The sequence below is a fragment of the Narcine bancroftii genome, chromosome 5 (assembly GCF_036971445.1).
Source record: "Narcine bancroftii isolate sNarBan1 chromosome 5, sNarBan1.hap1, whole genome shotgun sequence".
Taxonomy (NCBI): domain Eukaryota; kingdom Metazoa; phylum Chordata; class Chondrichthyes; order Torpediniformes; family Narcinidae; genus Narcine; species Narcine bancroftii.
Genome location: NC_091473.1, coordinates 231,774 through 255,474, shown reverse-complemented (window position 1 = coordinate 255,474; position 23,701 = coordinate 231,774). Strand labels below are relative to the sequence as shown.

The window sequence follows — 23,701 nt, the reverse complement described above, 5'->3', positions numbered from 1 at the left end:
CTCCACTCCCCTGCCCTCTCCCAACAGATCCATAGCTTCTCTCTTCAGAACACTCTAGTTGGTTCTTAACTCCTCCAGCAATGGGAAGAGCCTGTTGAGCTCTCTCTCTCTTTTCCTCCCTCTCTTCTGTCCCCTCTCTTTATTCCTCCCTCTCCTCTCTCTCTCTCTCTCTCTCTCTCTCTCTCTCTCTCACACACACACCCCACACACAAACACACACCTTAATTCCTATTCCAACTTCTTCCCACTCCCTCTGCCGCAGGGAGAACAACTCTGGCTGCTCGTCTCTCCACAAAACGATTGTCTCTCACTCCTGACTCATTCTTTTGAATCTCTCCCCAACCTCTCCATTTTTCCCATTTTCCTTGTCTGGAGCCCAGACTAGACACAATCTCCAGTTGTGTCCATGCCTGCCCACCTGCATTTACGGAACCCCATTGTGATTACTTGCTGTTGTTTGATGAAGGCAGAACCACTTCACACTTTCTGATGTGCCATTAGGATCTGTTCCCTCTCCCCCAACATCTCCCTTCTTGCACCCCTGTTAGACCTGTGTCCTCCACTCTATGTTCTCAGCATTACCGCCCCCTCAAAAAAAATTGGATGAGCTGTCAAACCCTTCACCCCACATTGTGTCCCCAGTGAGCAGCTGCTTGTCACAGCCTGCTGGCGAACATGAACAAGAACACTCTGTTGTACTCACACTCTCTGCTTTCCCAGACATGGCAGTGCAGAACTTTGTGGGTGATGCGTTTCGAGGAGCGACCTGGGTGGCTTTACACAATGGCGGCGGAGTGGGCTGGTGAGTGTGGATCTGTGGATGGAGTGTGAGACCAGGAGTGATGCTGGTGGGTTACAGACACGGGGAGAAGGGATTACATTGGAGGTCTCAATGTGGTGGTCACCAAGCATTGCACTGATGAGTGGCTGCTTCCTCCTGTATGTATCTGAGATGAGCTGTGACTGGAGGACCATGGAGATGGGTGCTTGGGCCTAAGGATGTGGGTCAAAGATCAAATGACATCCAATTTGTTTCTATTTAATTTAGATGTACAACATGGCCACAGGCCCTACCAGCCCATGAGCCCACACTCCCCTAATATACCCATGAGACCCATTAACCTACTAACCCCAACATCTTTAGAGGGTGGGAGTAAGTCAGAGCATCTGGAGGAAGTCACAGGAGAAATAAAATGGCGGTGCTGCTGGAGCTGCACAACGGCAGCGCTGCCACTGGCACGGGCCCATGGAGAGCGAGGAGAAGGAACTCAGTGCTCCTCTGCAGGGCTCTACCGCCCAGCCCAACTGCTGGTGGCTCCGTAAGGGCTTTAAATGGCCTGTTAAAGTAGCCAGTGGTGGTCATGTTAAAATCCTGCGACTGTTGGGTTTCGGCAGCGACCTAGAGGGGTTACAGACCCTGGGGAAGCTGAGGACTGGTGCAGGGCAAATGAAAATGGGCAGAACATTCCTCTCCCCCCCAGTTTGAGATAGAGAAGTATAATAGACGACCCTACGGGACAGTGACCATGGTGGCGGACCAGTGAGAAGCTCTCCAGCTGAAGAACCCACTGCGGTTAAAGGACTCACACCAGACTGTGGACTGCTGGTGCGGGAACGAGATTGGCAGAAGGGGTAGCAGGAATTGGAACCAAGATGCAGGGCAGTGCCAAGGGGGCTGAAGGCTTCCTGATCAGATTGGAGCCTTGGATCTGGAGCGCGAGTTGCCGATGATTTGAATTGGAGTCTGTGTGGCTGTGGGGAGCACTGGAGGTGAATCCATGGATACTCGGTGTCTCTGAAGGGACACTCTTTTGCTTCTCTTTTTCTGTATGGGGCGCCAAGCAATTTCTGCTGATGGTGATACACCACTAGTCTACTGCAGGGGGAAACCTATGTACCTGCACTGGAGGACAAGGCAACACCTGGCCAGCTATCAATCAGCCGAACTGAATGGATCAAGCCCCACCCAGTCGGCTGCCAATCACCCTCCGGGATATAAGCTAGATCCGGCCCCTCGAGGTCAGTCTCAGAGCCAGCACAGCTACTCTCACAGCCAGCTCTGTGGAAGTTTATGTAGAATAAAGCCTGTTGAACAGACTTTATGTTTTGTGTTTGCTTTCTGATCGATAGCGCATCACAGTCTGCCTGACAGGAGACTAAAGGCAGTTTCATGTAATATCACATCTGTAGTGGCTTTCAAGGCAGATCCGGAGTTGTATGTACTAGGTAATTTCACGGAAGTAAGCAACAAATTGACCAAATATCAAATCTCATTTATAAAAATAGCACTGGTGGTAGCACAATCGCTTGGAAGTTTAACTCCCCTCTACTCATAGTTCGATAAACTGCAGAAGTGAACAGCTGGATACCTATGTAACTGGCAGCCAGACCTGGAACACATAGGGGCCCAGATACAGTAATAACAAGGAACAAAAAAGGGTATAAAAGTTACATATATACAAAAACGTCATTTCCCTAACTGTATATACTTAAAATATATGTAGGCTCTGATGGTGAACTGATCTGTATGTGAGAGAGGAAGGGACTGTTGTGGTTATATTGTATATTTAAAATATTGCTATGTATATTTTTTGATAATTTAAAAAAAATCACATCTGTTTTCTTACATGACAATAAAATAATCTTAAATGTTAAAACCCACGCAGACAGGGGGAGAACGTACAACCCCTGACAGATTCAAACCCAGCTGTAATAGTATTGCCCAAACTGTGCCACTCCATGTAGCTGATTTCCTGTTGGCGCAGTGGCTGTTGAGGTTGAGAAGGGAAGTGTAAGGGACTTTAGGGGGATGTGGATGAGCTGAATGCCTGGGTACAAACATGGGAAGTGAAAAAGAACAAAAAAAATGCAAGGTAATCCAATGGTGCATGTTTTCACCTCTAGAACTCTGTGTCCCATCACCAACATCCCGAGAGAATGGAGTCAAGTCACTCACTGCCTCTGGAGATGGGAAGGAGGGTGGTTTCAGAGGGTATGAACCAGTTGGTGGTTGGCACCCTGTCGGACCTGGTGGATGTTCTCAGAGTTCTGCTGTTTCACGATTCCACCAGTTTCAGACAAACACATTGATTGGCTTTAAAGTGAGATCACAGAACAGGAGGGTCTCCACAGAGTTGGGGGGAGAAACATCAGATTTGCCTGGTAGAATACCCCCATCACGAGGGTAAGTACCATCAGTCAGAAAAGCAGAGGCAGCTATGCTCCTCCTCCAATCTTGTCCCTATCCCCAGGTGGGAGTGTGTGATGGGACGGTGTGGAGGGAGCTTCACTCTGTGTCTGACCCTGGGAGTGTGTGATGGGAAGGTGTGGAGGGAGCTTCACCCTGTGTCTGACCCTGGGAGTGTGTGATAGGACAGTGTGGAGGGAGCTTCACTCTCTGTCTGACCCTAGGAGTGTTTGATGGGACAGTGTGGAGGGAGCTTCACTCTGTGTCTGGCCCTGGGCGGGTGAGGGGGGAGAATGAGAAGAGCGATCTTGTTATGATGTTTCTTTCTGGTGCCCAGGGGTGAGGCAATAAACGGAGGCTTTGGGCTGGTGCTCGATGGGTCTGCGGATGCTGAGGAGCGTGCGAAGATGATGCTGAACTGGGACGTGTCCAATGGGGTAAATGGCAGGGTTTCCAATTGTAATGCTTCTCCCTTTTCCCATTATACGCTGGTTTAATTTGGAAAATATTTCCATCTGCATCAATCTGTGGCACACCGTGACTGCTGTGCTGTCTTTGTAAGAGGAATATTATTTGAATCCCACCCCACTGGTCTCTCTCCACCATCCTCAGAGAGTCGTACAGCATGGTAACAGGCCCTTCAACCCTACTCCTCCATGCTGACCAAGTTGTCTAGCCCCATCTAGTGCTGTCTCCTTGCATTTACCTGGTGCTGGATTTAGGCACAAGCTAAACAAGCTACTACAAGCCTCAAAAATACATTAAGGTTAAAACTATTTTAAAATTACATTTAAGTATCGTTTCCAGGCTGTACTAATTATCATCTATGACAGAGATTAAGTCGACCAAATGATAAATATATAATCAGTAAATGCATTCATTTGAAAATAATGGCTGTGTGAATGGTGAGGGAAGGAGAGAGCTAGAAGAAAGAAGTCAACGGGAAAGGGAAGTGTGTGGGGGGGCGGGGCGGGGAGAGCGGAGAATAGTCTAACAGAAACTGGAGAAATTGATGTTAATTCCACCTGGCTGGAGAGTGGCCCAGAAGGAAATTCAAGTGTTCCTCCGATTTATGGGTGGTCTTGGTGGGACAGTATATGAGGCTGTGGACAGACATGGGCATGGGAGTGGGGCACAGAATTGAAGTGGATGGCCACTGGGAGATCCCTGTCACTGATGCGGACAGAGTGAAGATGCTCGGGGATTGCAGTTCAGGGATATTGGTTGGAACACTAGTCTCCTCACCCTCACCTCTACAGCAGTACCAGAACGAATAGGGTGAGGTGTAGTGCAAAGTCCCCATCTGTGGGGACGAGAGACCCTGCATCAGGTCTGAGATTGGAGAGGATGAAGCCATTCGAGTGGAGAGAGGATGGGGTGAGGGAGGATCGCATGGCTGATCTTTGGGACAGGTGGGGTGAAGTGGTGGAGCTGGGAGACCAGTGGCGGGTGGGTTCATATTTGAGGCAGAAAGGAAGGTCTGGGGGCTGGGTGAGAGGAGACTGCATGGACTTGGAGCAACACATCCAGGTGGAGGAGCTTAGTGGGTCGAGCAGGATCTGTGGGAGCAAAGGAAGGGTTGACATTTTGGGTTGGAATTTTCATCAGGTCTCACCAAGTTACGGCGTGGTTCCTGCCCCATTTGTCGGCCCTTACTTTCATCCTGTGGATGACTCTTGACATTCTGAGCTCCTCCCAGCAAGGAGTTTGGGGGAAAGAGGAGATAGCTGGTGGAGAGGGACAAAAGCTCTGGTGCTGGGACCCACTCAGTAAGGAGAACTGTGCAAGGCTAGGTGAAGGGCAGATGGGGCCAGCTGTCTGCTGGGGCAATGTGAGCATGGGGAAAGGGGAGGAGATGGGTATGGGTGAGAGGGAATAAAGGAGGAGGAGTGAATGGGACCAGGAAGGGGTGGGTGGGAGGAGAGGGGGAAGGGAGAGGTGGAATGGGGAGGGGGTTAGTGGGGGGGTGGAGGTGAGTGGGACTAGGAAAGGGAGGGGAGGAGGAGGGTGGGACAGCAGGGGGAATGAAGGAGGTAGGTGGGCGGGAGAGAGGGAGGGGACGTGGCGGCTGAGGTGGGAAGGGGAAGTGGTGTGAGTGGAGAGGGAGGGGAGGTGGGTGGAGAGGGAGGGGTAGGGGAGGTGGATGGGACAGGAGGAGTAGGGGAGGTGGTGTGAGTGGAGAGGGATGGGAGGCTGGTGGAACAGAAGGGGGTAGGGGAGGTGGTGTGAGTGGAGAGGGAGGGGAGGTGGGTGGGACAGGAAGGGTAGGGGAGCTGGTGGTTGGAGCTCTGTCTCAGTTTCAATAATGCTGGCAATCACAAAGCAGTCCGGCACAGCAGGATCCCAGCAGCAGCAACTATCACAGGGCTGTGGGTGGTGGGGTGCAGATCATAGTAAAGCCCTTCGCCCCTCGAGGGGGTTTTTACTGCAGGAGTGTTGGTTCCACTGTGACAATGACATCTCCTTTTTTTCCGCTGCAGGTGACTCGTCGTTGTTGGTCTGGCAACCAGAAGGCCTACGAGACGATTTGCAGGACAATGAGGAGGAACAGTGGCCTGAGGGTCACCCTTCCCCACAGGGTGCAGGATGAGGCCATCCTGGACCGCGCTCTGCGGATGTAGGGAGCGTGCCCACTGGCTGACTCTGTGCAGCAAACACCATTGCCCTCTACTGCACGGTGCCAAGCCTTCTTTTCCAGACATCCCTCCAATCAACAGTAGCATAAGGACATCAGATGTAGAGCTAGGTATTCTCCCTCCTCCCAGGTGATCTCCCTCCTCCCAGGTGTTCCGCCTCATTTCCCCCCCCCCCCCCCCCCCCCCCAGCTATCCACTTTCAAGGTGAGTCCTCCCCAGGCTTCCCCCTCACAGGTGACCCCCTCCTCTGGCAACACTGGTCAAGTTGAGGTGAAGATGTGGCAGCAGAAAACCCTCCAGCTTCCCCCCCACCCCCATCCAAACTTTGAATTTGTCACAATTGCTGAAGTGAATGAGATACAGAGGGAGGTTTTATGCTTACGCAGAAAAATTGTGAACAAAAAGGTTAACTCCCTGAAGTCAAAAATTCTGAAATAAAAATGAAAGATATCACACTACCAGTTTCTATGATGACTGATTCTCCTCTCTGCCCTTGGGGATGACACCAACGTTGGAGATGTAGTAGACCGTGAAGTAAGTGATATGAGACTTCTCAAAGCCAAAGGAGGGGATTTGTATTTGGAGTCAGAGGAAGCGCACTTTGCGTCAGTGTTCACTAAGGAGAAGGACATGGTCAGTGAGAGGGAGCATCATGTGGAGAATGCTCCTGCGTTGGGGCAGTCAGAGATCAAGAAAGTGGTAGAGCTGGGTCTTCTGAAGATTGTTCGGGTAGATGTGTCCCAGGGCCTGATGGGATATTTCCCAGGTGTTTGAAAGAGGTAAGTGAAGTGATTGCTGGGGCTTTGACAAAGACCTTTGGGATCCCACTCGCAAAAGGCCAGTTCCTGGGGGAGTAGAATGTCGCATTCTTGTTCAATAGGGGCATCAGAAAAGTACAGACTGGTGTGGTACAGAGGCGAATGGAGAGGAGGCTTGGGTATAGGATTTGGAAAATCATGGTCATATTAAAGACAGTCTGCATGGCTTGGTGAGGAGCAGGCCATATCTTAGCAATTTGGGATGCTTTTTGAGGAGATGACAAAGGTAGCTGATGGATTGAGCAGTGGAAGAGCTCCAAAGAAGGACCCTTGACCCAGGTCCCCCATGATAGGCTGATCCAGAAGATACACATGCATGAGATCCAATGGCCATTTGGATTCAGGATTGGTTGGTCCGTACAGGGGAGCAGCACAAGTGTTATTCTGGTTGGAGGCCTGTGGTGTTCTGCAGGGATCGGTTTTGGATGGGTGGGTGGGTTAGTAAGTTTGCAGATAATACCAAGATCGATGGAGCTGAGGGAGTGCTGAGCTTAATGGAAGAATATAACAGGATATAGTACAATCACAAGTGCTGGAGGAACTTGGCAGACCTTGAAGTGTCCATAGGGGAGGGGGGAAGTCAATGGGGTAAAGGGTATTGGGAGGTGGAAAAGGATAGGTGAATCAGGAATGGAGACGATGGGAAGTTGGAGGTCCATCTCCAAGAGGGGATGGCTGTCACCCACATATCCTCCATTACCTGTGCATCTGCCCTCCACCCCCACGTGTAACAAGGACAGAATTCCCCTTGCCCTCACCTACCACCCCACAAGCATCCACATCTAGCATATCCTCCTCCAGCATTTCCGCCACCTACTACGTGATCCCACTACCCCAGACACATCTTCCTTGCTCATCCCATTGCCTTCCGCAGGGACCGCCGCTTCTTCCGTGACTCCCTCTTTAACTTATCTCTCTGATTGTCCCCTCGGCACCTTGCCCTGTGATCGCAGGAGATGCTCCTCTTGCACCAACACCTCCTCCCTCATCAGCATTCAGGGCCTCAAACAGTCCTTCCATTTCAATTCCCCACCACATTCCCTTGCTGACATGTCTGTCCATGGTCTCATGCACTGCCATACTGAGACCACCCGCAAATTGAAGGATCAACACCTCATCTTCCGCCTGGAAATCTTCCAAGCAGATGGCATTAATATTGACTTTTCCAGTTACGGTTAACCCCTACACCCCCCCAACCCCCATCTTTCCCTGTGTATCCTTTCCTCTGTCTCTGTTTGTCTCTCTTCCCTTTTCCCCCAGCTCTGCATTCACAGAGCCACCCCTTTCCCCCAATCAATCCTCATCTTTCCTTTCATCTGCATCCCATCCATATCCAATTAACCCCTTTTGGTCTTTCGGTCTGTACTCCTCCACCTCCCATTCTTCCATCCCCAGTCTTTTAATTCACACCTCTCTCACACCTTTTACTCACACCTGAAGAAGGACTCAGGCCCAAAATCTCAGTTATGTATCTTTACCTCCTGTGGATGCTGCAAGACTGGCCAAGTTCCTCCAGCGTATCTGTGATTTTACTACAATTGCAGCGTCTGCAGACTTTCGCGTTTCACTCTATAACAGGATACAGATCAGGGACAGATATGGGCAGAGAAATGCAGATAAGGTTTAACCGGGACAAGAGTGAGATGTAGCACTTTTGAAGGTCAGTTGTAAGGGAATGTCAGGACTGTATTGATGTGCTGAGGGATCTGGGGGTTCAGGTCCACAGCTGATTGAAAGTGGCCACACATGTACATGTAGTTAGGGTGGTAACAAAGAGGTGTGGTTTGCAGTGGATGGGACACTGAGAATAAGAGTAAGGAAATCATGTTGCCACTGTATAAAACTTTGGTTTATCGGGGAGATGATATAGGATGGGGCCTTTTCTCTCCCTAGAGAATAGAGAGAGGGGGTCTGAGAGGTGGCCCTAAGGAGGTTTATGGAATCATTGGGGAAAACTGCTGTTATGCCATGATTGGCTGCTGCCAGCTGGACCCACCTCCCAAGTCCGATCCTACCCATGCTCCCCATTCCACTCTGCCGAGATCAGTCCATGAGGTTGATGGCTGTTCTGGTCGCTAGTTAATAAAAGCCTGATAGTTTCACAACTCGAATCTTTTGTGATTATTGATGGTGCATCAATCATGAAATGCATAGATAAGGTGAATGATGACAGTTTGCTGATGTGGGGGGGGGGGGGGGGAGTGTCTATGACAAAATTAAATTAAATTTAAATTTAAACCTACAGCACGGTAACAGGCCATTTCAGCCCATGGGTCCATGCTGCCCAATTTGCACCCAATTAACCTACACCCCCGGAACATTTCAAAGGGTGGGAGGAAAACAGCCTCTGGGGAAAACCCACATAGACGCAGAGAGAACGTACCAGCTCCTTACAGACATTTTGGGATTCGAACCCCATTCTAGTCCCAATCACTGGCGCTGTAAAGGCGTTGCAATAACTGCTGCACCAACTGTGCTGCCCCATATTTGAGGGGCACATATTTGGGGTGAAAGAAGTAACATTTAAAGGGAACCTGGGGAGCAGGTTTTCTACACAGAGCGTGTGTGGGTAAGCGGCCAGAGAGGCGGATACAATCACTTTATATAAAACAAATTTGGACAGGTACATGGATGGAAAAAGTTTAGAGGTTTATGGATCGAACACAGGCAAAATGGCAGATGGAATTTAATGCAGACAAATATGAGGTGTTGCATTTTGGAAGAACAAACCAAGAAAGGACATGGTGAATGTTAGGGCACTGAGGAGTGTAGTATAACAAAAGAATGTGGGAATACAGATCCATGGTTCTCTGAAAGTGGTGTCAAAGGTAGATAGTGTTGTAAAGAGAGCTTTTGGCATGTTGGCCTTCATCAACCAAAGTAATGAGTTTAGAATCTAGGATGTTATGGTAAAGTTCCATAAGATAGGGGTGAAATCAAATTTGGAGTATTGTGTACAGTTTTGGTCACCGAACTACAGGGAAGATATCAATAAGATAGAAAGAGTGCAGAGAAGATTTAATGGGATGTTGCCTGGACTTCAGGAACTGAGTTACAGGGAAAGGTTAAACAGGTTGGGACTTTATTCGCTGGAGCATAGAAGAATGAGGGGAGATTTGATGGAGGTTTACAAAATTATGAGGGGTTCAGATAGAGTAAGTGCAAGTAGCCTTTTACCATTGAGGGAGGGTGAGATACAAACAAGAGAACATGGGCTAAGGGTGAAAGAGGAGAAGTTTAAGGGGAACACGGGGGAGTTTCTTCACTCAAAGAGTGGTGGGAGTGTGGAATGAACTGCCAGCTGAAGTGGTAAATGTGGGCTCAATTTTAACATTTAAGAAGAATTTGGACAAGTACATGGATGGGAGAGGTATGATGGCTATGGACTGGGTGCAGGTCAGTGGGACTAGTCAGACTAGAAGGGTCAAAGGACCTGTTTTTGTGCTGCAGTGTTCTATGGTTCTAAATGGGACTGGCTCAGACAGGCAACGTGGTTGCATAGAAGACTCGGACAAAAGGCATGTTTCTATACTCTCTTGCTTTAAGACTCTGGAGAGAGGTTGATACTGGAACAGTAGGTGATTGAGGAGGGGTAATGGGTTATGTGTAAGGTGAGGATTGGAGCTAAGACACAGGTGTTGATGAAGAGGGCAGATGGAGATGGGTGGGGGAGGGGAGGTGAAGATGGAGGGCAGGCATGACTGAGGAGGATGGGTTCTGGTGGGTGATCAATATGGGTGATGGGGCTGGGAGGGAGGATGGATAATGGAACACAATTGGGAAGATTGGAGCTGGATGAGGAGAAGATGGGGAACACATGCTGGAAATCGAATAATCGATTATCTAGGAAGTGTGGATGGCAAGGGAGAGCCTGGTACCTGAAGCCAGGGAGAGGGTGAAAGATTCTGCATTGTGTGTCCACGCGGGTGGTACTCGCAGTGATGGCCAATTATCATTGAGCACTTTTGCATTGCCAGGCCAAATGATCCCCCCCCCCACCCCCCTCCACCAACCCCTGAAACATTCTGAATGTTTAAAGTCATGGGCAGAGTAGATGTAGAAAGGTTGTTTCCAACAGTGGGAGAGTCTAGGACAAAAGGGCACAACTTCAAGTAAATCTGTGGAATTTGTTGCCACTGGCAGATGTAGAGGGCAGGTCTTTGTGTGTATTTAAGAGAGAGATTGATAGGTTCTTAATTACACAGAAATGTTGGAGGAACTCGGCCAGCATCTCAGCATCCACAGGAGGTCAATGTATATTACCGATGTCTCAGGCCTGAGCCCTTCCTCATGGTAGGATTGAAAATAGTCAAGTCTCTAAATTAAAGGCTGGTGAAAGAAAGGGGGAGGATTCCAGGCAACCAGACAAAGGGTGTTAATTGGATATGATAAGAGGAAAGGTGAGAATTGATTTTGGTTCTGAAAGGAGACAGAGGAAAAAGGGGAAGGGGGAGAGAAGGAAAGGAGTCAGGGGGAATAAGATGGGGGGGGGGGGCGTTTCAATGGAAACTGGAGAAGTCAATATTAAGGACAAGGAGAAGGTGTGGGCACAAGTGGAGTATCTCCTGCAGACACAGGGGTAAGTACTGGGGGGGGGGGTATTGGTGGGAAGGGAGGTGGACAAGTGGGATCAGTCCTTGTGGAAGGTGGAAAGGGGAGGATACATCTGCTGTGATGATGTTTGACTGCAATCCCAGCTTCAACAGACTTGTGTTTCACTGGGTTCTTGATCAGCCAGGACATCAAAGGTTATGGGGAAAAGGCCGAGCAGTGGGGAAAATGGATCAGCTCGAGATTAAAGGCGGGACAGACTCGATGGGCTGAATAGCCTATTCCTGCTTCGATGTCTTATTCGCGGTGAATCCAGTCCGTGTTTTGGACGCCGCCGGCTCCGCTCCGTTCCGGCACTCTATACTCCGCTCCGCGTTTTGCAGCACCTGGCGGCCGTGGCGGGGACACCGGGGATGGAGCAGCAGGGGCTGGGCCTGGGCCTCGGGCAGCGGCAGGAGGCCCCGGGGGCCGAGGCCCCTCCGCCCGGCCGCTACTCGCTGTTTCTGGACGAGGCGCCCGAGTTGCGGAGCCCGGTCGCGGACTCGGAGATCTTCGTCGTCTTCAATCTGGAGGCCGAGGCCTCGCAGCCGGGCCCGGAGCGGCGCCAGGTCTCGCCCGCCGGGGCCAGGCCGTTGGAGCCGGACGGAGAGCCGCCGGCCGCCGATACCGTCTACTACCTGAGCTCGGTGCAGGCCGGGTCCGAGAAGCCTCGGGCTCGTCTGAGCCCGGCGGGGCGCCCGCCGGCCGAGCAGGGCAGGGAGGCCGAGCCGCCGCCGCCTCCTCCTCCTCCTCCCGGGCCCGGCCTCCTGCTGGAGGCGCCCGCCGTGCTGGGCAACATCGAGAACCTGCCCGGGCCTTCGGCGTCGCCCGGCGGCCTGGCCGCCACCCTGGGCCTCAGTAGCCGCGACCTGTTGCTGCGCCTGGAGGACGGGCTGCTGCTCCTGGCCGCGCCCGAGGCGGCAGCGGGAGGCCCGGCCAAGCCGGAGGACGAGCCTGCGGCCCAGGCCCTGTCCTTCCCGAGCGGCCCGGCCGCGGCGTGCGGAGACCCCGGCGGCCGCGCCCTTCCGGCCGACGAGCAGAGCCAGGCGCCGGCTCCGCCGCCGCCGCCTCCGGGCCCCGAGGCGGCAGGCCTGGAAGCGGGGCCCGGGCTGCTGCTAAGCGAGAGCGGCGACGTGCTGCTGAAGCTGTCGGAAGGCCTGGGCTTGGGGCTCCAGTCGGGCCCCGGGCCCCTGCACCACTGCCCCGAACAGAACTGCCAGCAGGCCTTCGAGAAGAAGCAGCGGCTGCGGGTGCACCTTCTGTCCCACAGCCAGCGGCCCTTCCGCTGCACGGTGGCCGGCTGCGAGTGGGCCTTCACCACGGCCTACAAGCTGAAGCGCCACCTGCACTCCCACGGCAAGCTGCGGCCATTCGGCTGCCAGGCCGAGCGCTGCGGCAAGCGCTTCACCACCGTCTACAACCTCAAGGCCCACATGAAGGCCCACGTCCAGGAGCTGGCCTTCGCCTGCGACGTGTGCTCGCAGCCCTTCTCCACCGCCCTGAAGCTCAGCAGTCACCGGCGGTGCCACTTCGAACCGCAGCGGCCCTTCAAGTGCGACTTCCCCGGTGAGGCCCCAGGCTGTCAGAGTTTCTCGGGTGCGATTTGTTCGCGAGAGGGGCTAGCAGGGGGGAGGGGCCAAACAGCCAGACGACAATCAACTATCTAGTGCCTTTGGACTAGTATTGTCTGGGGGTCGAATGCCCTCCTGTAGCTCCGTGCTTTTCAACCCTGGTTCAGGTAGGGGCATTTTGGTTGTGGTTTAAACTCAGCTCCAGGAGCACAAAAATCTATTTTAATTTTAATTCTTTTCATTTAAATTTAGACACACAGCACGAAACAGACCCTTCCAGCCCATGACGCCCCAATTAACCTACAACCCCGGTACATTTTGAACGGTGGTAGGAAACCCGGCGGAGCACCTGGCGGAAATCCGGGCGGACATGGGAAGAATATACAAATCCCTCTCAGACAGCGCGGGATTCGAATTTGGGTCGCTGGCCCTGCGGTAGCGTTGCGCTGACCGGGCTGCCCACCTAGCTGGAGTTGTGGCACCAAGGGAGCGCTGCATTGTTGGAAGTGCTGCTTTTCTGATGTGATGTTAAAGTGAGGCTGGCGTGCCTTCACAGGTCAGTGAAAAGATCCACGGTACTGCCATGGAGGAGAGATCTGTGACCTGTCCACTGTTTCTGGTCACTAAATGAACTGCTGGAAATCTGAAATAAAAAATTTGCAGATGGCACAAAGGTTGGTTGTGGTGTGGGCAGCGTAGAAGATTGGAGGCTACAACAGGATATAAGCAAGGTGCAGAGTTTGGCAGAAATGTGGCAGATAGAGTTCAATTTGGATAAGTGTTCAGTGATGGAATGCAGAGTACGTGGCTAACGCCAGGATTCTTAACTGTGGAAGAACAGAGGGACCTCAGGGTCCAAATCCATAGATCTCTCAGATTATCGTACAGTTTAAGATTGTTTATTGTCATTGCAATGAAACAGTGTCTTATTACATGAAATTTCTTTGTGACTGCTGCAAGGCAGACAGATTTGCCACTGGCAGGAATTGCCTACATGCCTCTTACAGTCAGACACACTCAGTGAAAGAGAAGCAAAAGAGAGACCCCCAGAATCACTGAGTGTATGTAGATTCAGCTCCAGCACTTCCACAGCCACCCAGACTCCAGACCAAACCAGTGGCGATCCAAGCTCCAGATTGAACCCCTGATACAGTTAGGGACCCTCGGCACCCCCTCACATCCTGGTTCAGATACCTGGTACTCCTCCGGCCAGTTTGAGCCCACAGCTTCTGAGGGTTTCTTGCCGCACGTCGCCAGCAGCCCGCCGTGTGCACTGGTGCCTTAGCTGCAGAGCTTCCTCACTGGTCCACCTCTGTGGTCGCAGTCCTGTGGGTTGTCTTTTCCGCTTCTTCTCAGACGGGGGTGGGTGAGGGGAGGGGGCCTCCGCCAGTGAATAGGCGCAGCCATCTTGGGCATAGACTCCGAGGTGGTGGGATCTCAAATAAAACCTCTTGACTTTTGAACTCAATCTGACCAGTGAAGCCCAGCATACCATAAGCCTTAACTACCCTATCAGCCATTGTAGAGAAAGATGGCGGTATTGCCAGAGCCAATGTAGCAGCAGCACCAGAGCTGGTGCAGACCCACCCATGGGGAGTGGAGATGCAGTGTTCGGGCAGGGTCCACTCTACAATAGCTGATAGAGTAGTTAAGGCTTATGGTATGCTGGGCTTCATTGGTCAGATTGAATTCATGAGTCAAGAGGTGATGTTGCAGTTCTATAAAACTGGTTAGATTGCACTTGGAATATTATATTCAGTTCTGGTCACCACATTACAAGAAGGATGTGGAAGCTGTGGAGAGGGTGCAGAGGAGATTTGTGAGGGTGTTGTCTGAAATGGAGAACGTGTTTTATGAGGTGAGGTTAAAAGGCTTTTCTCTTTGAAGGGAAGAAGGATGAAGGGTGACAATGGAAGTCTACAAGAATATGAGAGACATACAGAAGATAGGGTGGACAGCCAGGGCCTTTTTTCCCAGGGTGAGAGTAGCAAACACCAGTAGTCATCTGTACAAAGTGAGGGTAGGAAATTTTTGGGGAGACATCAGGGGTAAGTTTTTTTTAACACAGAGAGCTATGGGTGCTTGGAATGCCTTGCCAGGGATGGTGTTGAGCTGGTGCAGTAGGGACATTTAAAAGAGTCTTAGAGCCTTGAAGACGAGCACTCAGCAGCACAAGGACAGCTTTTTCCCTGCTGCCGTCGGATTCCTGAATAATCAATGAACCAAAGACACTGCCTTACTTTTTGTTCATTTTTAAAAAAATTATTGTTGTAAGGTGGTTTATATGAATGTTTGCACTGACGCTGCCACAAAACAATGAATTTTGTGTCTTGTTCATGACAATAAATTCTGATACTGACAGGCATGTGGATGTAAGAAAAATGGAGGGTGGTGAGGTTGAATTTTTTTTTGAGTAGGTGCATATAGGTCAGCATAATATCATGGCCTGAAGGGCCTTTACAGTGCTGTAATGTGCAACGTTGTAAAACAGGGCTCAAAGTACTCATTAGGTCAGCTAGCATCTGCGAAGAGACAATCAGTCAATATTTTAGGTCGGACCTTTTCGACAGAACATTCAAATCAACGTCTCTCAAGTTTGGTACCATGATGCAAACAAAAGCCCGAAAGAGTGCTGTTGAGCAACACAAAGCGTCAGCGGAATGTAGCAATAGGCAGTTGGTGTCTCAAACCTCAGCTAGTCTTCAGGACTGCATGACCTGCTGAGTTCCTCCTGCACTTTTGTATGCTGTTCTAGTTCTCCAGCATCTGCAGATTCCTGTCTGCTATTCTTAGTGCCACTCTGTTTCTATTGCTGCAGGCCAGTGAACTGTACATTTGTAAAGGCAGCAAATTGGGATAGCAGGGCTGGTGGCATTGTGTGGGGGATTTCCTCTCTTACTGACTTGGGCAGCACGGTTAATGTAGCACAACACTGTTACAGCGCCATCAACCTGGGTTTGAATCCATTGCTGTCTGAAGAGTTCTCCCTGTGTCTGTGTGAGTTTCCTCTGGGTGCTCAGGGTTTCCTCCCACCCTACAAAACGCACAGGGATTGTTGGTCTTTTGGGTGTAATTTGGTGCCATGGGCTCAAGGGCCGGAAGGGTCTGTTAGCGTGCTGTAGGTCTAAATTTGAAAAATAAAAATTGAATCGGTTTTATGAGGAGGTATCCAAAGTTGATGAAGTCAGGATGGTAGATAGGATGTAATACAGTGCAGCATGGGGACAGGACTTTCAGCCCACCGTGTCAGCACTGACCATGATACAGATGAACTAATTCCAACAACCTGTCCATGCTCTATGTTCCTCCATCCCCTGCCTGTTCATGCCTCTGAAACAACACTATCACATCTGCTTCCACCACCTCTCCAGGCAGTGCATACCAGACACCCACCACTCTGTGTAAAAAAAACTTGACTGCACATCTCCTTTAAACCTTCCCCATCTCATCATAAAGCCTATGTCTTCTAGTGTTTGACATTTCCACCCCTGAGGAAAAAGCTCTCACTGTAAACCTGATCTGTCACTGGACCACTGATTCCCTCCAGAGCCCATAGCCCTCGTGTTACCTTGGACACGGATCTCCATAGTTGGAGCATCCATGGAAAGAAGTGGTTAAAATTTCAGGTCTGAGGACTGCTCTGTTCCTCTCTCCACAGATGCTGCCTGTCCTGGCGAGATTTTCTAGCATGCTCTGTTTTTTGTTCAGATATCCACTGCATGGAGTTGTTTTAAATATGCAGAGATACCATTGCAATTGGTTCAAAGTGGGATTCCTTAAAGCTGCCATTCACACTGGATAGGCTTGTGGAGAGCTGAGGTTGGGGTGTAAACGTTGAGGGGTACCTATGAAGGAGAGGCTGCTGCAGTCAGTGCAGGGATGGGACTCTGCATGGACAGGTGTGGAATTTGTAATGCTCCGGGAAGATTGCTGCTCTTCCTGTTGCGTGGTGTTGTAAACGTAGATCTGTGGAGGCGGTTGGGAAAGGCGACTTGTACATGACAGCTGGTGACTCTGGTTTTCTGTTGCAGGTTGCGAGAAGACATTCATCACCATCAGTGCGCTTGGCTCCCACAACCGTTCACATTTCCGTGACCAGGAGCACTTCATCTGCTCCTTCCCAGGCTGTGACAAGCGTTACGACAAAGCCTGCCGCTTGAAGATTCACCTCCGAAGCCACACAGGTACATGAGGCAATCCCGTTAAACCTAGCCTGGCCACAAGGATAATTCCTGAAATGAAAGGGTTATCAAATGAGGTGCATTTGACTGCTCTTGATCTGTGCTCATTGGAATTTAGGAGAATGAGGGGGGGAGTCTCATTGAATCATTTTGAATGTTGAAAGATGTGGACAGAGTAGATGGTGGGAGATTATAGGACAAGTGGGCATAACTTCAGGATTGAAGGGTGTCTACTTAGAACAGAGATGTGGAGGAATTTCTTCAGCCAGAGGGTGGTAAATCTGTGGAATTTGTTGCCGCAGGTGGTTGTGGAGGCCAAATCATTGGGTCTATTTAAGGCAAAGATTGATAGGTTCTTGATTAGTGGGGCTGAGTGGAAAAATGGATCAGCTAGTGATTAAGTGGCAGGACAGACTCGATGAGCTGAATAAACCTTTTCTGCTCCTATGTCCTATGGTTGTTCTCAACAGGGGCCCTATGGTTGTTCTCAACAGGGGCCCTATGCTTTCCCCCTCCCAACCAAAATTTGACTGCTTCACAGGGAAGGGGGCCTATAAACTTTGTACAGAGTCCTAAGTCGGGGGTGGGGGGGGGGGGGGGGGTAACAGCCAAAAAAAGTTGAGAGTGGCTGATTCCTAGACTAACAACACAGCTCATTCTGGGTTACAACAAAGTTTGGCAGTCTTTGTTCAGCTGAAGTTGTTGATTCACCACCTCCCTACACAGAAGCACTTGGTAATGAAGCAAAGTGCCAAATTCTGGGCACTTTAAAGGTCGATCTTGCAAGACTAGCATTTATTGCCCATTCCTGTCACCATTGAGAAGGTGGGGGTGAGATGCCTCCTTGAACTTCTGCATGAAGATGCTCCTGTGACACTTCTGGGGGAAGTAAAATATTAAAACATTTAAGTGCAGACACGGTGGTTGAAGTACAAACACAATGCTGGAGAAACTTACCAGATCAACAGTGTACTTTATATAGTAAAGGCAAACTACATAACTGATGTTTCAGGCTTAAGCCCTTTATTAAGGTATGGAAAAATATCAGTTTGCGTCTGAATGAAAAAGTAAGAGGGAAGGTGTAGTCGCAAAGGCAGGAGGTACTAGGTGGAGAAGGGAGGGAGGTCACAGCAGCAAGCAAGAAAGGAGGGATGGGTGGAGAGTTGAAAGAGGGAAGGGAGGGGGAAAGGAGAGTCGGTTAGCAGAAACGGAAAAGTTGATGTTAATGCCATCTGGCTGGAGAGTGCCCAGAGGGAAAATCAGGTGTTGTTCCTCCAATTTACAGGTGGTCTTGGTGGGATAGTACATGAGGCCATGGACAGACATGTAAGTGTGGGAGAGAGGCGCATATCTGAAATGGTTGGCTCCTGGGAGGTCTCCGTAACTGGTGTGGACGGAGTGAAGATGCTTTAAAGCGATCTCCCAATCTGCACCTAGTCTAATGATGCCGAGATGGCCACAAAGGGAGCACAAGATGCAATAAATCAGTCCTACGAATACAGAAGTGAGGTGTTGCTTCACTTGAAAGGCTTGTTTGGGGCCCCCGACTGTGGTGAGGGAGGAGGTGTGGAAACAGATATGGCACCTCCTGCGGCCACAGGGCAAAGTGCTGGGGGGGGGGAGGGGTGAGTGCACAAGGGAGTCACAGAGGGAGCAGTCCCTACGGAAGGCAGTGAAGGGAGGAGAGGGGAAGATATGTCTGGTGGTGGGATCCTGTTGTAAGAGCTGGAAATTCAGGAGGATAATGTATTGGATGCGGAGGCTGGTGGAGTGGTAGGTGAGGAAAAGGGGAATCTTATGTTTGTTACGTCTGAGGGCAGAGGAGGCCAGGGGAGGGAAATGGAGGAGATGTGGGTAAAGGCTGAGTTGGTGGTGGAGGGGAAGCCACGTTTGTGGAAGAAGGCAGACATTTCGGATGATCTGAACTGGAAGACGTCATCTTGGGAACCGATGCAGCGGAGACAAAGAAATTGAGAGAATTCTTACAGGTGTCAGGGTGTGAGGAAGTGTTGTGGGAGTTAGTGGGTTTTTCAATTTAGTGGGTTTGTCAATTTCCACCAGTCAAATTGGTGGAAAGCTTGTATCCTGAGATGGAGATAGAGAGATCCAGATAAGGGAGAGTGTTGTTGGAGATGAACCAAGTGAGTTGGAGATTGGGGTGGAATTTGGTCAGGAAGTGAATGAGTTGATAAGCTCATCACGAGTGCATGAGGCAGCCACAATGGAGGAAGAGTTGAGGGCCATTGTCTGTGTAGATTTGCAGCCTGAATTGCTTCACAAACAGGTGTAGCAGATACCCATGGCTACTCCTTTGATTTGGAGGAAGTGAGATGAGTTAAAGGAGAAGTTGTTTAAAACGAGGACGTTTTTCCAGGTGGAGGAGGGTAATGGTAGAGGATGACAGGTCTGATCTCTTGTCCAGAAAGAAGCCAAGTGCTTTAAAACCTTCTGTATGGGGGATGGAGGTATAAAGGGATTGGACATCTATCATGAAGATGAAGTGGACCAGTTCGAGGAATCTGAAGTCATTGAAGAGATGGAGGGGATGTAGGTGGGGAGGGATTGGACCAGGGGAGAGTCGAGGAGAGATGAAACTAGTTTGGTGGGGCAAGAGCAGGCTGAATTTTGTTTTTACTCTGCTTGGGATGAAGTTCCAAGATTTAGAACCAGGGTAGCTAACGGAGCAGAGATATATTTCCAAATCATGAAAATGTATGTGTGCCTTTGAGGTGAAGCTGCAGGTTCTGATACCCTTAGCCGCCCTTTTCTATGTTGGGAGAGCCTGTGGGTGCGGGGGGGTGCTGGTTGGAGTAGCCTGTGACTAGTGGTGGGCCTCAGGGATTTGTGTTGGGATCATTGTTTGTTGTCTATATCGATGATCTGAATTAAAATGTAGTAAACTGGATCATCAAGTTTGCTGATGACACAAAGATAGGAGGTGTTGTGGACAGCGAGGAAGATTTTCATAGCTTGCAGAGGGATCTGGGAGAATGGGCCAAAAAAAGGGCAGATGGAGTTTAATGCAGACAAGTGTGAGGTGATGCATTTTGGAAGAGCAGACCAGGGTAGGTCATACACAGTAAATGGTGGGGCCCTGAGGAGTGTGGAGGACAAAGAGATCTGGGAACACAGATACATTGTTTCCTAAAGGTGGCGTGGGGACAGGATTGTAAAGAAAACTTTTGGCATGTTGGCCTTTATAAATCAAAGTATTGAGTATAGGAGGTTGGGCTGAGGTTGTTTAAGACATTGGTGAGACCAAATTTGGAATATTGTGTGCAGTTCTGGTCACCTAACTACAGGAAGGATATCAATAAGATTGAGAGAGTGCAGAGAAGATTTATTAGGGTGTTACTGGGTCTTTAGGAGTTGAGTTACAGGGAAAGATTAAACAGGTTAGGACTTTATTCCTTGGAGCGAAGAAGAATGAGGGGAGATTTGATAGATGTTTACAAGATTATGAGAGGTATAGACAGAGTGGTTGCGAGTCAGCTTTTTCCACTTAGATTGGAAGCTGAAAGATTTAAGGGGAACATTAGGGGAAAGTTCTTCACAGAGAGTGGTGGGAGTGTGGAATGCGTTCCCATCTGGTGTGAATGTGGGCTCGATCTTGTGTTTTAAAAATAGATTGGATAGATACATGGATGAGAGAGGTCTGGGAGCAGCTGAGTGGGACTAGTGAAATAGTGGTTGGCACAGACTAGAAGAGGCAAATGGCCTGTTTTCTGTGCTGTAGCGTTTTATGGTTCTAGTCTGCATGAGGAACCAGTCAAGATTGTTCAGAAACTACTGTGTGCAGTTACAGGGGGAAATGAACTTCTAGGTTGTTGGATTGTGTGTGGGGGGGGGTGGGGGGGGGGCAGTTGACAGCGCTCTCCATTGGATAATCTTGTGTTGGAGTTGTTCAATTGAGGAGTATTCCATATTGGTAGGTCTCTTTGACTGCTCCAGTGAACCTCCTTCAGTACTGTGCCATTGGCAACAAGGAACAAATCGTCTGCAGTTTGTAAATATTGTCATTTTAATGGATTCAGTGCGTTGGAATGCTTTACACATCATGTATCTCCATCAACTGCAGTCTGTAAGGTTCTACTAAAAGAATGGTTTTTGCAGGTGAGAGGCCCTTTATCTGTGACTTCGATGGCTGCGGCTGGTCGTTCACCTGCATGTCCAAATTACTCCGGCACAAAAGGTAACTGACGCCTCCAGTGTTGTCCTGGTAGGGTTTACAGAGCAGCAGCAGAACAAATATCATGCTGTAGAGACCTCGTTTCAGTGCAGGAACTGCAGCAGCCTGTTTGGCATAGCTGGAGGCCATCAGCTGGTCAATGGTCATGACTAAATAATCTGGAATGTGGGGGTTAGCGCAGGTCTCAGGACATTGTTTTTTTTTGGAACATTACTGCGGGGCAGGTGGACCTTGGCTTATAACATCTCATCTGACACAGCTGTTGCAAGAGAGGTAGCCGAGAGTTTGCTCCAGTCCCCTGGAGCACCCCACCATTCATTAACACCATTTTGAAGCAAAACTCCACACACTGCTCAGTTAGGCTCTCCCTGTGTGCTAAAAAGTTATCCAGAGCAACCGGAGCATGGGACTGAAAATCACCTCTATTTTCCAGGACATGTCAGGTCCCTGCTCTTATTTCTCACCTTCTCTCCTCTGCGGTTGTTCTTCATGCCCACACTTTACCTCATTTTATTTCACGGCACCAAAGGCAAGTTCAATCCCAATCTCCAGCGCTGTCTGTGTGGAGTTTGCACAATCTCCCCGTGACCATGTGGGTTTTCCCCGGCTGTTCTGATTTCCTCCCCCATTATCAAAGAGGCTGGGCTGATTGGCTGCTGTAAGTTACCCATAGTATATGGGTGAGAGGAGTTGATGTGGGGAGAATAAAAATATGAGTAATGTAGGATCAATGTGAAATGATCAGCATGAATTGGTGGGCCAAAGGGCCTGTTTCCCTACTGTGTGACTGCCTCCTGCATTCACTTTACCAGGTTCTGCTTTGTTGCTCTCTCCAGAACCCATGAAGATGACCGAAGATTTGTCTGTCCTGTGGACGGCTGTGGGAAATCCTTCACCAGGGCGGAACACCTGAAGGGCCACAGTATCACCCACCTTGGCACCAGGCCATTTGTGTGTCCAATTGAAGGTATGTTGGAGCTTTGCACTTAGTGCAGGAAATGCAGCACCCTGCGTGTGCGCAGCAACTTCCCATGCACAGAGCAGGTCATTTTCTTTGTATATTAGTTGGCTTAAAGCCCATTCCTTCCCTGCAGCCTTCAGGTACTTGAGTGAGCCCTATAACTGCGTTGTCATGCTGGGCTTGCTTGGTGCTAATCATAGTGCCGTTGTCTGTAAAATTTGCTCTTTACACGATTATTCAAATGTTTCAAGATTCTTTTAATGCCATGTAATAAAACAGTTGTAACATTACACAAAATTCCATTTAGTCTGCCATAAAGCCACAGAAATTGCCAGTGTACCTTACAGACAGAAAGAGAAGCAAAAGGCTACCTCTCCCCCCCGCCCCCCCACCACTAGAGTACTGGTGTTTGAGGATTCCCCTTCAGCAGCCTCTGCAGCTGCAGATCCTTCTGTCCTAACCATTGGCAACCTGAGCACCAGATCCAAACCTCTACGTGTTTAGGAAGCCTCCCGCACCCTTGGCATCCTCTCAGCCGGATAGCCTAGAAGAATCCTTTCTGTGTTAAGTTTGATTTGACAAACTAAACTTGAGCGTCAGTGGCCTCAGGACACTGGGGGAGGGTGCCTATGCTCTCTGCATGGTGCCACGTTGTTTCTTGTTGACTGAAGAAGCCAGCCAGACCTCTTTATTGTCCAAAGTCACTGTGCAGATGGGTGGATGAGGCACAAGGATCCCTGAGGTTGAAGTTGGAACGGACTGACTGATAGTTTTTCCAGCTACCACTGAATGAACAGCCTGAGTTAGTGGTCCAGGGGACCGGATTTGCTGTCTATGCAGAGTCTGGTCATTCTCTGTGACTGTGATTTTCCTTTGTGAGCTCTGGTTTCCTCCTACATTCTCAGTATGATGAATAGCTGCTGTGAATTGATCCTAATGAGGGTGATCGGTAAAAAGAATTGAAAGGTGTGTGAGAGAGTGCATTGGAAGTGTACAATCAGAGACGGAGAGGGGGAGTGGGAGTTGGCATGGATCTGAAAGTATAGGATAAGACAGTGTGAAATGTAGGCACTAGTGGAAGTCCCATCTCATTCTTTAATGGGCTGATTTCTGGCACAAGACATTGAAGGGGTTGTGATCACGTCTCCCTCCCCTTTCCCAAATAAAAGTATTGGGGTCAAAGTACTCACACCCAGAGATCTGCAGCCTCTGAGCTCATACATGTCCAAAAGGCTGAACCAACCCCTTCTCGTCAAGGAGCGATCTGTCAGAGGTTTCAAAATACAAATGAAATGTTTCTGCCAGTGAGCTGAGGGGGCAAAAAGCTGAAGGGGACTAAAATCCATTGAGGAATTTGGGAGAATGTGGAGCTTTCTCCAATAAAGAGTGGCTAGGAGGAATTTTGGAGAAACCCATCAGGGAGAGTGGAATGAATGAGAAAGGGTGTCAGAGAGGTGGTTCAAGCGGAAAGGCTGGCACTGAAGAGGGGCCAAATGGCTGGTTTCTATGCAATGATGTTTAGCTAAAGGTAGGTGAAGTGTTGACCTTAGTAATGAGAGTATTCCATG

At 49.9% G+C, this 23,701-nt stretch overlaps 2 protein-coding genes across 4 annotated transcripts in view; both read left to right on the top strand.

Annotated features, from left to right (window-relative positions):
- Window positions 1-8,746, top strand: part of uroc1 (urocanate hydratase 1) — a 74,891-nt gene extending 66,145 nt beyond the window's left edge. For 2 of the 3 annotated variants that reach the window (XM_069936498.1, XM_069936500.1), the window contains 3 exons: window positions 721-802; window positions 3,525-3,624; window positions 5,668-8,746. In XM_069936498.1, coding sequence (XP_069792599.1) covers window positions 721-802; window positions 3,525-3,624; window positions 5,668-5,808 — 323 coding nt within the window. In that variant the 3' untranslated portion in view covers window positions 5,809-8,746. The remainder of the gene's footprint in view (window positions 1-720; window positions 803-3,524; window positions 3,625-5,667) is intronic. The other variant, XM_069936499.1, reaches the window with a different exon arrangement.
- A 2,800-nt stretch (window positions 8,747-11,546) lies between these two features.
- LOC138763012 (zinc finger protein ZXDC) overlaps window positions 11,547-23,701 on the top strand; it is a 39,650-nt gene continuing 27,495 nt past the window's right edge. The window contains exons 1-4 of the mRNA XM_069936497.1: window positions 11,547-12,797; window positions 16,834-16,986; window positions 21,097-21,175; window positions 22,009-22,139. Of these exons, the coding sequence (XP_069792598.1) occupies window positions 11,606-12,797; window positions 16,834-16,986; window positions 21,097-21,175; window positions 22,009-22,139 (1,555 nt within the window). The 5' untranslated portion in view covers window positions 11,547-11,605. The remainder of the gene's footprint in view (window positions 12,798-16,833; window positions 16,987-21,096; window positions 21,176-22,008; window positions 22,140-23,701) is intronic.